Here is a 15,730-nt window from a genome sequence, read left to right as displayed (position 1 = left end):
TATCAATGAACCTTGAGACTTCAACAGGCTATGTGCAACAGGCTTCATTAAGAACCGCATTTCTGCTATTCCGGAGCATTAAAACCATCTGCTTCAAAACCCTTCGGAAGAAAGGCATTTTGACAGTCAAGTTCTGGTCTGAGGATGTGTATCTTATTAGCTTCACTAATCAGGCTGCCTGCATTTGTTCTAAACTTAAGATCCTCCAGAATCTATTTAACCCTAGACAAAAAGAAATTGAATCCCAACAAACACCTGAATAGAAGTCAAAGGAAATTTCCCATTTCTCCCTCTTTGAGTTAATTAGGTTCTCTGAGCTCTCAAAACTCAAGCTGAATCAAATGACTGAAGATAGGACATTGTTTGTCCTCAAGTCTTGCAGATGTACAGTAATGGCTGATCAAAAGAAGTTGCAATGAGAGTGCTTTGATAATAAGCTTTTAACCAGCAACGTGCTGAAGACTCAGCCTTTACACTGCCATGCAAAGTCTGAGAGGCAGTCAGATCTGTACTGTTTTCTCTACTGAGTAAAGAAAATGAGGACTTTAGCCAAGTTTTTCCATTCAGCTTTAATGAAGTCCATTATAGGTTTTTCTCTACTTCATGAAAATAGGTAGGAACTTGTCCTGCTCAAATTTCTGAAGCCAAAGACTCCATACGCTTCCATGGGGGATGAGACATGACAAAAAAAAATCTCTCTCCTTCCTTTCATGAAGGAAAAATACAGCCTAATGATTGTCAAGTTGAGAAACAGACTGGCAAGGTTTGTGTCAAACGGCAGCACACATTTACTGCCATTTTTTTTCTCCTGTTTGAAAGCTTTTATGCAGAAAGGGAATAGCTATGATTATGTCTGAGTAGACCTGGTTATTTCCTTAGAAAATACATAAGAAAGATCTTTTGGAAAAGTGGCTCCTGGGACAAGTAAATCGTGAGACAAGATTAAACTTTGCCTGCAATCTCCTGAGAAGATTTCTTGCATAGTAAAATTGAGATTGGGGTAAAAAGTGAAGGAAGCAGCACACAACCCTCAAGCACAAAAAGTGCCCTTTCCCAAGAAATTCACAACTCAGAAGGCTACCGACTGTCACTTACCTGTGATGGTCATCTGGACAAGAGAAAGGTCTGTTTTCCCTGAAGATGTCAGAACAAGAATAAGGATGCAAATGGCTAAAATTTAAGTTGTGTGTTAGACATAGATGAGATACAGCCCTGAAGGTCCCTTACCACCCTCTAATGTGTTCATAGTATTAGTAGTGCTTTGGGTGCATTCCTCCAGGATTCATAGGGAACAAAAGGCAGAGCAGGAAGAAGCATCTGAATGCTGCTGTCTACAAGCAAAACACCCATAAGACCACACTACATTTCTAGTTTTACTCCCTTTATCAGAATGTGAGACTTATTTATTTGTTAAATCAAAGACATCTGCCAGCAAAGAGATCTGCAACATTCGTATCTGGATTTGGTTTCCAGAGACAGAGCGCACCACCTATATACAATAAAATTCCTAAAGGATGGAGAGGAAGCCCATCTCTCTTCCTTAGTCTGCTCTTCTGGTTGCAGCAGCTTTACAAGCTTCAGCACCTTCAGAAAGAGACCTCACACGCAGCTAACACAGCTGAGCCTGAAAATACTGAGCCAGGCTGTTCATCTACAAAGTCAAACTTGAAATTTTGTTCAAAAGAACATCTAGCAATATTCTAAACAACATGAAAAAAATAAGTCAAAAAGACGTAAATGGCAAGACTACAGCAGACAAAATGGTGCCACTGGTCGTTCTGGAACTGCTCCCAGCCAGTAAAATAATTACCATCTCACCTTTGAGAAATAACCTATTTCATATCTGTGGAAAACAAGCCGGGGAAGGGGAGGTGGTTCAAAACAAGCAAACAACAACAACAAAAAAATCCCAGTCTACTAAAGAAGCAATCACTGCATAACAGTAAAGACATACTGTGAAACATCACCCCAAGTACTGCCACACATCCCAGATGAGTTAAGAAACTGTTTTTGGAGCTTCTATAAAAACACGTGAATGTGGTATCACTATAAAGGTACACAAGATAAGAGAAACTGTCAAATTAAGTTAGAAAGAGACCATGACAAAAGAATGGGGACCATTTTTTCTTTTATATTCCAAATTTAAAAATCAAAGTTATTTTTGTAAAAGGAAAAAGTTGAAAAACTTCAGAAAAAATTACTTCTGACTTGAAAGCTCCTGTTTAAACACACAAAAGCTCTTACTGTTTGACAGCAGCTAACAAAGTATTAGGAGCATCAGAGTGTTTCAAAAGGGTTGATACTGAAGAAGCCATTAGGGAATTGTCACGACTAAACCTTCTGGGTAGATAAAGAAAAAGGAACAAAAAAAGCAGACACTGCCCTCGTCACAGAAGCTAGTTATATCCTATCCATCAATCTAATACGCAATGAGAAACAAAACATGAGGTCTCCTCCTTGCTTGGGCTCAGCTCACACCTCTATCAGCTGCAGTGCCCCCAGTACAGCTGTGTGGAGCTGCCTCTTCTGCAGGCTGAAGAGGGACCCACCTTTGCCACCAACCCCAGACCAAACACTTGCATGTATCTCAGGACAAAACCTACATGCTCACATCAGTATAACCATTGCAGTGTCAAAAAAAAAAAAAAAAAGGAGGGGGGTACTTCTTCACTATAATAGTGCCTTAATCTCACTTTGGTAATTTTTGCTTGGATTTTCTGCACTCAGCTAATTCATTTAAGAAATTTGCACATGGATACTAACATATGGTTGTACAGTTTAACAAGTTACCAAAATTAAGAATACTTCTCACCAGCAGAAGTATGAGTAGCACTAATGAAAAGCACAAAAACGTCTCCATGTGTAAAGACTCATGCTTCTCTGACATTTATGATTTTTAAAAGTTGTTTTATGCAGAGGTGAGTGATATAATGTTTTCTGTTTTTAAAGCAGCACAAGATGAGATGACAATACTCAATTCGCTGGAAACTGTGGTTAAACTGAGTTTAAGCATTAGTTAGGCAGAATTACATTCAAACCTGAAAAATAATTTAATGCTTCTCCTACTCAATGAAGAGTTGATCCCACCCATAAAAAGACTTAAAAAATAAAAAAGCTGTGATTGACAGAAATATCCAATTTACCACCACCAGAGGAACACCACTAAAGACCCTTTTCTGAACACATGCATAAGTCATTCTTTGGTGTGACTGAAGTACAGAACAAGCAACAGAGCAACCTATGAGCCAACTATGTGGGCTATAGGCATTTTCCTACAAGGATATGTAAAACACCTCTTAAGCAAGAACCGCGGTACACCAAGCCTTCACAGAGCCTCTTGTGGTTTAGGAGCTTTTGCACACAGCAAAGTCTTGCATGTGCTGATGTTTTAAATACTGAGCAAATAAAAAAATATTATCCAGCTAGCTTAGGATAATCCACTAAGCAGAACATTTCCACTAAGCATAACATTTAAACAAGTCTCAGACTTCCTACGCTCACAACAGGTTTGATTCCAGAATTTGGCCTCCTTTCTATTTCAAAGCAGAAGCTGCTGAAAAGGACCTTTTCTAATAACCTGCCCTTTCTGCAGCAGTGTTCAGAAGAAACAAACCAATAGCCAGCAAATAAAAACCTGTAAGTGCTGGTTTGTTTTTAAATCAGGTGATTTAAAAGCATTACAACAGTCAGAAAGAAGAACACAAAGCTCTGAAAGCCCTCTGAGTAACTGAGACATAGCCTCCTAAGGAAAAAAAATGCTGTGGTAGTTCAAGTTCAACACGTCTGTCAAGCACTGAATCACCTGAGATTATCAACAGCATTCCTACTTCCAGAATGTTATTCTTAGTTGGCATCTCAATTTTTGAAAGGGAAAACAAGGGAAATTAAGCAGAAGACATGTTCTTGTAACTCTTCATATTCCCCTCCCACAGGTGCGGGAAAGGAAGGAGAAAAAATACTGCATACATCATGTGGAAAAAGGGTTCCTTCACATTATGCATAAGACATTTGTATCTTTCCGAAGTAGGAGACAAACCAAAGGTACATCTCTGAACAGCCAACTCCTACTGAGGAAAAGTACAAATCCCTCTAGCGCTTCTCTAGCATCAAGACCTGAAGTTACTGAAAACATAGAACGGACAACTGGTCCCAAGGCTCGCTGAGACTGCTAGCCTTCTAAACAAAAATAACACTAACCTACATAAGCAGAACGGGAAATACTTCTGCCTACAAAGAAAGACAGGGTCCTACAAAAATTCCATCCATTCTTATGAAAAAAGGGTAAGTCCGGACTCATAGTCTAACCACATTTCAAGAGGATAAAGAACATCCCAAAGTTTTTAATCAGTATTTTCTCTTCTATTTTTTTTTTAGCTCTCTGAACATTTTTTTAGTGCACCTTACTAAACAGCTCCTTCATTTAAGCTTTTTTTTTTTTTTAAATTTATTGGTCTTTACACAGAATTGGGAAGAGTTGTGTTTTATGAACCAACAACTAGTTAAGCATTTTTAAGACAGCATTTTTCAGAATTATATCCTTGCATTGCACTGCAGCATACTATCTTCTTATATTATGAATTTACAGGAATAAATCACTACATTATTAAACAAGTAAAATTAAAGTTCACAGAACAACTGACCAGAAGTCATTTCACATTAGGTTCTAAGTTCAAGAGTCTTAAAAGCTATCCGCCCCCACACAACCCTATAAATAACTTCCGTATTAGTGCCAAATACATTCCTACTTCCTAACATATGCCTGTCCTTACTAGCTTGACCTATCGCTGCTCCTCGAATTCAGATGTTTACTTTAGAGCTACACAGTATCTATTCATTAGAGAGCTGGAAAACAAACTTACTAAACAGTAGATGACACAAACACACAGAACAGATTCATTGAGAGTTCTTATTACATATACAACACCTGATTTTCTAAGGTTTACAAAAAAACATCAGTTGCCCAGTAGCTGAAACATGTTTTAGGCATACTTTTATTGCATATACCAATAGCTTTTCCTAGTGTTTTTTCCCCAACTCTGTGCTTTCACGTGTTCTTTCTGTTTTTATTTCCACACCTCCTCACCATGAGCTTCCCACCTTGCTTACAGCATTTTTCTTCATCCTTTTACTACTCTCCAGGCCCCCCTCTTCCTGATCCCTCACCCCCTACCCAAAATGTGATCAGGAGTTCTCACTATCAGAAAAAAACAACAGGACCAAGGGGGCTGCTTTTCTCACCTGTGGAGCAAATAAAAAAAATCAAGTGCTACTTACACTCTTTGATTCAACCAAAAATAAAGATCAGACAAATGGCATCACCTTTTGTCTGACCATTCTATACTTCTGGTTTTGGCCTCATTTCCAAATGAACAGGTATAGTTCCCAATTCTAATATATATATATACACACATACACAACCTAGGGCATTCAGAGAGAAGTTCATGGCTACTTGAAGCAGGCCAATAGTGCAGCCACAAATCCTCAGTCTTCTGGACAATTTTCCTTTCTTACTACAGAAAGGACTCAGAACTGCCATTTCACAAATGATTTTGGATATACATAATTACTGCTCGTAAGAATTCCAACAACAACAAAAAAATCCTCTCCTTACTCAAATTAAATCTGATATAAGGATCTGGATTAACTCATGCTACAAAAGAAAAATCCAGATCTCTTCAAGTTGCTACCAAAACATGTCACCAGTCTTAAACTTACACAGAAATAAAGAAAATCTCAGTGGGTCAGAAATGAAATAAAGAAATACTAATAAGCCAAGTTTTCTAAACAGCATTATTTGTAGTATTTAACATTTTAGAGAATAGAGCAGTGCTCTAAAGTACAGAGAAAAGGAAAATTTACCTTACTTCAGCTGGTGGGTTTTGTGAGTAAGGATTTGCAGAGCATGCCAAAATCCGAACTACAGCTCCGGGATGATATGTTTCCAGAATGTGCACTGCGGTGGGATAAACTTGCTCCTCAAAAGCGAGTTCCACATAGTCCTGGCTGCAGAAGGAGGTGGGCGTCCTCTTGAAGGGCAGTCGAGCACTAGGACAGTGATCCCACCAGGTCCCGTAAGTTCGAAACACAGCCGTCTGAGTAAAGTCACCGGAGCTAGGGTACACGTTTGGTATACCTGCTAAATTCCACATGGTATATGACATGCTGTTTTCACTACCATAATGGGAGCTGAAATCCAACACTTCTTTGGCATACTGAACTATTTCAACATTGATAGGTAAGGCCCGGGTGTTCGATTCAATAGCCCTCCGGCTATTCATCTCTCCTCTCGTAGCTGTCCTAGCTCGGCGCCGAAGGCACATATAGTAAAACATGCTCAGCACTGTTAACATGGGAAACACTGGTGACATCTAGATACGACTTACGAAGCTGCAAAAGGTCAGGAGTCCTTTATAAGGTGCATTAACTGCTTGTGGTGTTTTGCAAAACAGCTGACAAAACAGAATGAATAAACAGAGTGAGCAGATGAAATATATCTTAAAACATGACTTTACTCTTTTGAATATCCTCTTAAACAATGTACTGCTACTAAAACATTAATAAACTATCACATTTTATGACAATTATTTCTTTGTAGGCTACTAAGCATGGCTTCCCATTTATTGCATTTAAAAGAGAACGCTATGAAGAAACATTAACTAAAACCAACCCTCAAGTAACAGTAACACTAATAGTTAAAATAAGTATTGTTTTACCGGGACTTATTGAGAACAAAAAACATCCTGCACTGACTCATGAAAATGAAGTCAAGTATAAAATGACATCTGGCCCTTGCAGTAAACAACTGTTGTAGAGTTTGTGATTAACTATAGATAATTTTAACGATGATAATCTGCAGCATAGTTTTAAAACAATTAAAATAAAAGTTCTTAAGAAAGTACTCGGGTACATGGGCAGGCTGCAGCCATACACAGCTCAACAAAACCTAATTTACTTCACTGCTTGTATTCTGCAGCAAGACTGCTCCCAGCAACCAAATCATTTCATTTAAAGTTAGCTCAACTATATCTAGACTATAATGTCATCTGGAGAGTAAATACACTCTTCAAAGACAACTTACATAGGAAGTTGGACAGCTACTCCTGTGAACTGTTTCCTCTAATTTGTTCCCATACTTTGAATGGCTTTTAGAGTGAAACAAAAGAGCTTTGGGCATTAATCTAAACCAAAAAAAAAAAACCCACAGTCTTTCCCATACCAGTGCAATAGCGTGAATGGTTTCACAAAAATATTGTCATTACCCTTTGAAGTTGTCCATGACAGCATTAACCAATGACTGAAGGGTCACCAGCCTCCTGAAGGATGCTCACAGTTCATTAACAGTATCATCTTCCTTTAAGCCACACAACAAAGTAAGTCTTCTGAAGAGTTCTGGCATCAGAAGCAGAAGTCCCCATAGAAAGCATTTTAATTCTGGTAAGAGAAAATGATTTATGTAACAATTCAGTTATACACAAGATGTACTAGATCTGCACAGACATGCACCCTGAAAAAAGTCAGCACAAAATGTACTAATAATTAAAGACATCAACCTGTTTTACATGGCCTAGACTGAATCACAAGTAAAAGACAAACAAGCAGGTTTAACTACTAGAAAAAGGCTAATTATATATGAGCCTCTTTGGTAAAGTTTTCTGTTTACAGTGGTAAAGAAATATTTATAGCTGAACATTTTTTTTCAGGACAGAGAAGTGCTGTATCATATTCCCTACTAATAGAGATCCTCTTACATATGCTTGTCCCATATTTAGCAGCCACTCCATACCTGCATGATGCAAACAGTCGCATTTACCCACGCACAGCAGAACCGGGACCGCGTTCCCCGATTCCTGCTAGCGGTACACAAGGCACCCGGGCAGTAACACAGCCCTCCAGGATCATCCTCTCCAGCACGCAGACTGTTTCTCTGCTGGCCTCCAGATTAGCTTGTTTGCCAGCTCTACCAGGAAAAACAAGGAGCAGCGCCTGTAACCTGTTACAGGCCAGACCAGGGATGACGAAGCATATCTCAGAATAGAATAAACACGTCTCCAGCAGCCCTTATGGAGCTGCCGGTTAGTTTACACTAACCAGCATACACTTACATACCACAGCGCGTATCCTGTGGTAACCGCTGAGCCATCAGCAATGACTCTCTAATAGCAGAAGATGCATCACACAGCAATTAACACGATGCCTCTCATTGCCCGGGAGACAAACCACCTTATTTACCATTCAAAATGGGTACACGTGGGGCTGTACCTTGCAGATATTTTGAAAGGGTAAGTTGAAATTATGGTAAATAAATAAGCAAGATGGAGAGGAATCAAAGTGGCATTGGTATGCTTCAATGCAAGTCCACTGTGCATATTTCTTGGGTAACTTGCTCATCTCCCATACTCACAAAATGCACATACAAACCGCTCTCGCCGTTTGAACGCTGTCCACACGGCGCATGCAGTAACAGATAAGGCAGGCTGCACTATGCCGTCCTCTTACGCATGACAGCAAGAAAGTTTCCTAATGAAGTGTTCACTTCTCACTTTCTTGCCTCCTCTATTATTAGCTTTTTGTTTAGTTCCTGCCCTTCATTCAGTTTCACATGTTGACATAGCTGTCAGCAACATGAATTGCTCCTGACATTCAGTGCAGGAGGAAATGCGTAGAGATGGTATTCGGGATTCATTTTAAGCTCTGCTGGAATGCCAAAACCAAATAATGTCACATTTCCCCCAAGCATCCTGTTGAACCATCTTTTAGAAAAAGCACTGGAAAAAATAGCAGCAAACTCTCCAACCTTTTTCCCCTTTTGGCAGAGGGGTCCCAACTCAGATAATTCTATAATGACAAAAAACAGATAGCTTTTCAGCACGGAACTGCCATAAGATGTATGTGAAGATTACAAATACCTTCCTCTTCTGGCTTTTTCCCCCTCTTAAGTGAAATCTCTTTATAGAGTGTGCCAGCAGACATCAAGCTTCCTGTCATCAAGCCCTGGCATCACGCGTAGCCCAGTGCAACCACAAGCCCCAAACTCAACCCTGCACCGATTCAGACAGCTTGGAGCCCACTCCACATAACTCGGGGCTTCACAGAGCTCAGCTTGCAGAGCCACTTGGCTGGGCTGCATGAGTGGGCATGAATCGCTGACCTCACATACCACATGTGCCCTACGTAACTTCACACCTGCACTGAAGACTCAGAACTTGCTCCAACCCCTGCCCAGCACCCTCAGATCCCAGCTTACAACTGAGTCACATTCCCATTGCCCCAGCTCAGAGCAGGGTGACCGCCCGCTGTCTCGAGGCAACCAGGGAGCCAGATGCCAGGTCTGACACAATGGGTAAATGGCAACCACGCGCCAAATTCTCCATGATCAGGAGCACCACTTCGGTTGGGTTGTTCTTCCCCACAAACCTGAATGATTTCCATTAAGTTCTTATCAGACTTACAACCTTGAGACGGACACGGCTTTGTCAATCTTGGCTGTCATCAGCCAACATGCTCAAGTTGAGAAGTGGGAACTAACAGGGAAGAGCATACAGCTGACATAAAACCATGTTAGTCTGAACAATACAAGTGGAGGAAAATCATTTTTAAAGAGTTAAAAGTAACATAGGATTTAGTAGCTTATAAAAGCAGGAAAGAAGGATAAACATTAGGACTGCAATACAAATAGAAACCCTTTTTTCTGGCATTTTAAAAGAAGCATTAACACTTGTATGAAGTTAAAAGACCAATGAAAAAACACTGAAGAGGTTGAAAGACAACAAGCTGGTGAAAGAATTACACTAAATATAGATCAGTAGGGCCAGGTGATGGAGAGATTTGTTCAGATCTGCCACAGGTAAATGTGACTTCCAATTAAAGGGACCCACCTTTGCAAATGTAAAGATGCAGGCTCAGGCCTACGCAAAGCATCAAGATAAACACCTCCAGAGCAGTGCAAAGCTTACATAGAAAACTTTTTCTTTCTTCCTTCAAACTAATTGATTATTTTTAAGAAACCCATTTGGGCCTATGCAGCTATACCTTCCTATCTGTAGCACTCCTGTTGCATATTGTTCTTTTCTATGGGCATAATTATGCCAAACTGAAGCTTAAGAAAGGTTTCTTTTAAATGCACCTTTTTATCCTTCTCCCAGGCAGCAGCATTCTACTTTTATTTGCTCTTTTTCACATCATATTCTTTCTCAAGATACCATTAAACAGGCTGGCACAGTACTACTGCGTACCAGGACCACCAGCAGCCACCGCAGAAGCCACTGCGGCCAGATGAGCAGCTCAGCACTCTGAACCAGCTCAGCTTGGCTCAGCTCGCTGCCGCTTTGGGTGAAGCCAGCGCTGGCTCAGAGCTACTTTCTTTCAAAACACATCACAATCCACATGTTTTATTGGCACTTACAGCCTCTCTTACCCAATCGTTACTTAATTGACAACCATTTCAACGATGTGAGGAAATTCCCTTCTTCTACATGATGAACTCTTCCTTCTTGCTACACATGCAGAAAGCCTTCTGAGACTGTAATTCATTGCTTCCTTTCTTCAAACACTCCTTGATAAAGGAACATATCTTATGGCTTCTCTACGTATTTAATTGGAACAGGAAGTAACTAAACAAAAGTATTCAAGGGCACTAGATCTCTTTGTACCACTTTGCTCCTTTTTACAGGGTGTTTACATACACAAATCCATCGTCCAGCTTCCAAGTAACCCATCCTGTTCATAATTATTGTACCCATTCAGTTTGGTTATTTTTGCAAATTCAAGTCCCAAGCATTCAGTTTTCTCCCATAAGTGCAGAAACATGAGCAATACGTAGTTACTCGCCAATCAGAATGCTACAAAGATGTGGGAAATACACAGAAAAATAGTGGGGGGGTCGAGGGACTGCTGAGCAAAGGATGTGTGTAAGAGACATAATAAGTAACATATTATACATAGGAATAAAAAAATGAAAGATGGCATATTTCATCCCTGACAATACACGTGTTAGAGAAAAGTTCCTACTATTTCAAGAGAAGCAAATGCTGTATCTAAAAGTCACTCATGCAACAGGTTTGAGTTTTAAAGCCAGAGGGGTAGCAGTTCCTCTTTACACCAGTTTTGCTAATCCCATGCTTGGGAATACCACGTAGAGTTCCCTTTCATTTGACTGTAGAAGAAACAGCAACATTGATAAGTTGCAAAAAGAAAAACTAATAGATCATTATCTCTGAAGAATGATTAATGCAATTAATAACTACATCTCATGTAAAAGATGGTCAAGGGGAAATGTTGATTATCTTTGCATGTCAATGCACAGAGGGAATACTGAAACCTTACGTTAGAGGCTAAAACAGTATTTTTACCACGCGTTAGCATCTCTCGCTGTTAATTTTGTACATTGTGCCAATGCCTACATTCAGCTTGTTGAAGTGAGGAGCTAACGTCAGGTAAAAGTGAATAAGCACTTGCAACACTTAGGCCCCACTTGCTGTGCTGCTTCGTGGAAGATGTCCTGGCCGTGAGACTGAGACATTTTACACAGGGCGGACTCCTAAACTTGCACCTTGGGACACAACTGGATGCTAAGCAATTTGAACTATTTAAAGCCTTGTTGTCATGAGCATCAGAACATCCCAAATCCACGCTTCCCAAACTACTCCAGTGACCACCTCCGCCTTCTGGCAAGGACCAGACCTCAGGCGGCGGCTCGGCACCCCGGTGCCCGTGAGCCAAACCCCACCTGTGCGGGCAGCTCAGGGCGACCACCGAGGCACCGTGCCCGCGGGGTGCAGCCCACCAGGCAGCCCTTCATCAGCACAGCCCCCACACACGGCGCAGAGCCGCTTCCTTACCACCTGCCCTCCCAGCCACGCCGCAGAAATAAGCAATAAAACCAACCCTGGGCCAGCCCCGTGGCCTCCCTCAGGTGTAACCGGGCACAAGCCCGGCACCCCGCCCGGGCAGCGCCCCGCGGGCAGGCGCTCAGGGAGCGCACCGTGGAGCCCCCTCCTGCCCCTGCCCCTTTCAACCACCCCCCGGAGCCCAGCGGGACCCCAGCCCGCCCCTCCCGGCCCTGCCGGCCGCAGACGCGAGGCGCCCGCCCGGAGTCCACGGAGCCCCCGCGCCCCAGCAGCCGCCCCCCGGCCCAGCCCGGCCCCTGCCCCTGCCCCGTACCGATCGCAGGGCGAAGCCGCCGCCGCCGCCGGAAGCCCCGCACGGCCGCGGAGGGCGGGCCGGAGGGAGGGGCGGGGCCGCCGGCTGCGCCTGCCCGCGCCGCTATGGCCGCTAACGGGGGAGGCGCTGAGGGGAGCGGTGTGAGCACCCCCCCCCCCGCCATAAGGGTGTGCTGAGGCAGCCTGAGAGCACAGGTCCGGCTCGGTCGGACGCCCCGGCTTTAATTGATGATTGTTAATGAGCGTCACGGTCGGCTTCCGCGCTGCCTCGTTCGGCACGCATGCCCGGCTGCTCGTGCCTGCTGCCCCAAAAGCTGCTTCCTCTCCAGGTCCTGTGGCGATTGCCCAAGCCGCTGTCAGTCCCTCCAGGCTCCTCAGTCCCCAGCGCCACTCCGCTTCAAGTGGTACCGGGGAAAACGTGGCGAGCTGTGGTAAGGGTGTGCCTCGCCACAAGGCACCCCTTGTTTAATCTTTGACAAACAGTGACTAACAGAAGCCTGCAAAACCTTAGAAGCACGTTTTCTTCATTTACTACTACTCCTTCAGCAGTACTACTTTAAACTACAGAAGCATTAACAGTATGACATCAAACTTACGCAAATATAACCCGAAGTCATGTCAGTGTATGCGCTGCCCTGATACCTTTCACTTACGGCAGAAAATACTGATGCTGACTTTGACCAGGTGTTCAGAAACCTCTAAAAATACAAAAATAAATAAATAAGTATATATATGTTTGCTATCTAAGATACTTTATATATAATGCTTTAACACAAATTCTATAACCTTACAAAAATTTCCACATCTAGAAATTTAGGATAGGAAGCTTCCCTACTGCTAAGTGGCAAACAGGCCACCACATAGCCCTGCTTTCCGCAGACAGACCTGCCAGGGTGACTTGTGTATAGGCCTCTCATATACCCTCATATATGTGTGCACTTGCAGATACATAAAAGGTGTTTAGATTTAGAGCTTAGTGATACGGTTTAATGGAGGATTTGTTAGTGTTAGGTCAGAGGTTGTACCAGATGATGCTGGAGGTCTCTTCCAACCTAGATGATTCTGTATCCTGTATTCTGCATAAATATGTTGTATGCATAAGATGCTGCCGTACCGTATACGGTCATTTTAAAATAACATCTTAACTTTTAGGGCATTTCTTCTATGAAAGAGAAGGGCACGCTGTTCAGGTTCAAGGGCACAATTTATCTGATCCATTCGAGACTTCTACTTTGGCACGAAATGTATCACCAAGGAACAGGAACCTAAAAGTCTCAATTCCTGGCTATAATGAAAAAGCACACAACTAGTTTGAATATCTGGTCAAAGGTCTGTGTTTGACCAAATTGTTCATATCCAGTGATTATTTTAAGGCTGCATTGATACTGAGCTTTCTGTTACTGCAGAAGATAGAAGAATATGAAAAGTTTTTTCTCTCAGTTCGCTCATCATCCTCCAGCTCACATCCTCACAACTGAAAGATTCATCTTGTTCATCCTAAATAAGATACATCTTATTTAAATTTAGCTTTCTAAAAGTTACATGTTTGATCTGGTCTGCTAGGCACATTCTCTGTGATCCATGGGGAGACAGCAAAACCTCCAAGTGTTTCAGCCTGTTCATTCACTCCTACAATAGATGCCTAGGAGGTAGGGAAGATACCGCCACTGCCGAGAGTTGCACGCACCTAGCACAGACCATCCCCAGGCTTTCCAACAGCAAATATGATGTGCTGTTTGTGAACACACACTTACCAGGCAAGACCAATTACAGAACCAACTTCACTGATTCACAAAGGTTGCCCAAGGGCAGGTAATGTTTTGAAACTAAAGAGAGGCTGGTGTTTTTCAGAGGGAACAAACAACACTGGGTGATGTACTGGGGCACAGGTGACAGGGTCCTTTTTGTCGATGTTGCTGTCTCAAATTCTAGCTATCACCCAAGACAAGCGACTAGGTCTTGGATCACAGTCAGATACTTCAACTAAGTTGTCACCGCAAGCCACCATTGTGATGACTGCTGAATATCCAGGGTAAAAGTCTCCATAGGACAGGAGGTGGAGATCCCATGAGGTCAGCAGTGTGCAGCAGTTGAAGCTACAAGGTTATGTTCTACACCCACAGAAGATGTGCAGATCCACTCTTCTAGGTTATCAAGCAATGAAGCTTACCTAAGTGTTGGGTAAAGAGTCACAATACAGGTCTCCCTGAAAGCAGGCTAACACAGGTAACACTGAGGTTTGCCAAAAAGGAGGCCTGTGTTGCAATTTCTAACACACCAGTTGAGAAAACATTTGTAAACAAATTGTGAAAAAAATACTTGACTCGTAAATCACCAGTTTCTGCTTTCAGCTGGAAACTGATCTGAATTTTATTATCCCATTGTAAAGCTTGTATTTTAAGTGTTAAACTGAACCCTGAAAATAATGAAATCATTTTAATCAGTGGGTTATTTTTAATAGAACAGACTTAGCCAAGCGTTAACTGCTAAGCTGCACTGAGCGCATACGCACAGCACTGTTACCATTGGTGTGAGTTGTTCTCTCTGGCTTCCTCTGCATCCCAGGATATTAACCCACCATGGGAAACAACTTGCTGTCTCTTGGGCCAGCATTACTGCTTTTTGATTTGTGAAATTACATATATTCTTTGAAGTGGAAGAGAAAGTATGCTAAGTCAATGAGACTTTTCACTCAGTAAATTTAAATGTTTGTAGGTGTTCTCATGAACCAGGACTAACAAGGCCAGTGTCAGTTTAAACTGAAGAAAGAAAATATTCTCTTCAATTCCTCTGGAAATTTTTTATTCCCTGTGTTTTGCTTTTTCCCATGTCACAATATTTTGCATAGCATCCTCTGCTATGCTCTCTGACAACAGCAAATTGTATAGTTAATCATATTGGCTGCATTTTATCTTCCTTTTTTTCATGTATTTTTATTAAATGATAAAGAGAAGAAAATGCCACAGTACAAGTATGTGCTTAATTGTTATGCACAATTAAACTGCTGCAGTATTTCATCTAACTGTCTCTCTGCTGCTTGGCACTGGTTCCTGGTAGATCACAGACTGTAGACTATGTACTCACTGGGGCAAGGGCAATGCCTTGCTATGTCTTCTGTGAAGTATGTGAATACATATTGTCAAATTATTTAATAAAAACAGTTTTAGCTTTTGAATAGCTAAAGACTGCAGTTCTTATGGAAGCACTCTGCATGCTATGTAATTAAACTTTAAGGGAAAAGCAAAAAGAATTAGAAGAAAATAATTTATCAAAATACAGTATTACTTGGGCTTATCATGGTTAAAAATCTTTCCTTTTTTTGCAGAAATACACTCGTGAGCAGTAATCCTAAAGCTTGGAAACAATGTGTTAACTAAAATCTTCATGAGGTTTTTAATGAGGATTAGGGAATCTGAGATGATAAAAACTACTGTGTACAAGGAGGTTGTTGTGTGAGAATCTTCAGACAAGTTTTAAATCAGAATCCTTTGTCAGCAGCAGTGGGATCCAGTAAGGATAATATGCTAATTTTTAACCAGCAATAGGCTTCATATAGGGATCTAAAGAGACAG

At 41.8% G+C, this 15,730-nt stretch overlaps 1 protein-coding gene across 7 annotated transcripts in view; it reads right to left on the bottom strand.

Annotated features, from left to right (window-relative positions):
* The window catches only part of FBXL4 (F-box and leucine rich repeat protein 4), a 61,244-nt gene extending 48,912 nt beyond the window's left edge, over nucleotides 1-12,332 (bottom strand). For 2 of the 7 annotated variants that reach the window (XR_011095184.1, XM_068677867.1), the window contains exons 1-3: nucleotides 12,160-12,331; nucleotides 7,260-7,431; nucleotides 5,860-6,449 (exon numbers count right to left, since the gene is read on the bottom strand). Coding sequence is in view for 6 of the 7 variants with exons in the window: in XM_068677867.1 (XP_068533968.1) it covers nucleotides 5,860-6,368 (509 nt within the window). In the remaining variant the exon portion in view is untranslated. Of the gene's footprint in view, nucleotides 1-5,859; nucleotides 6,450-7,078; nucleotides 7,212-7,259; nucleotides 7,432-7,783; nucleotides 7,943-12,159 lie in introns of those variants that run through there. The other 5 variants (XM_068677871.1, XM_068677872.1, XM_068677870.1 and 2 more) reach the window with 4 other exon arrangements.
* Nucleotides 12,333-15,730: the final 3,398 nt, after the last annotated feature.

The sequence above is a fragment of the Anas acuta genome, chromosome 3 (assembly GCF_963932015.1).
Source record: "Anas acuta chromosome 3, bAnaAcu1.1, whole genome shotgun sequence".
In the NCBI taxonomy this organism is placed as follows: Eukaryota; Metazoa; Chordata; class Aves; order Anseriformes; family Anatidae; genus Anas; species Anas acuta.
This window is presented reverse-complemented; position numbering and strand designations above follow the sequence as displayed.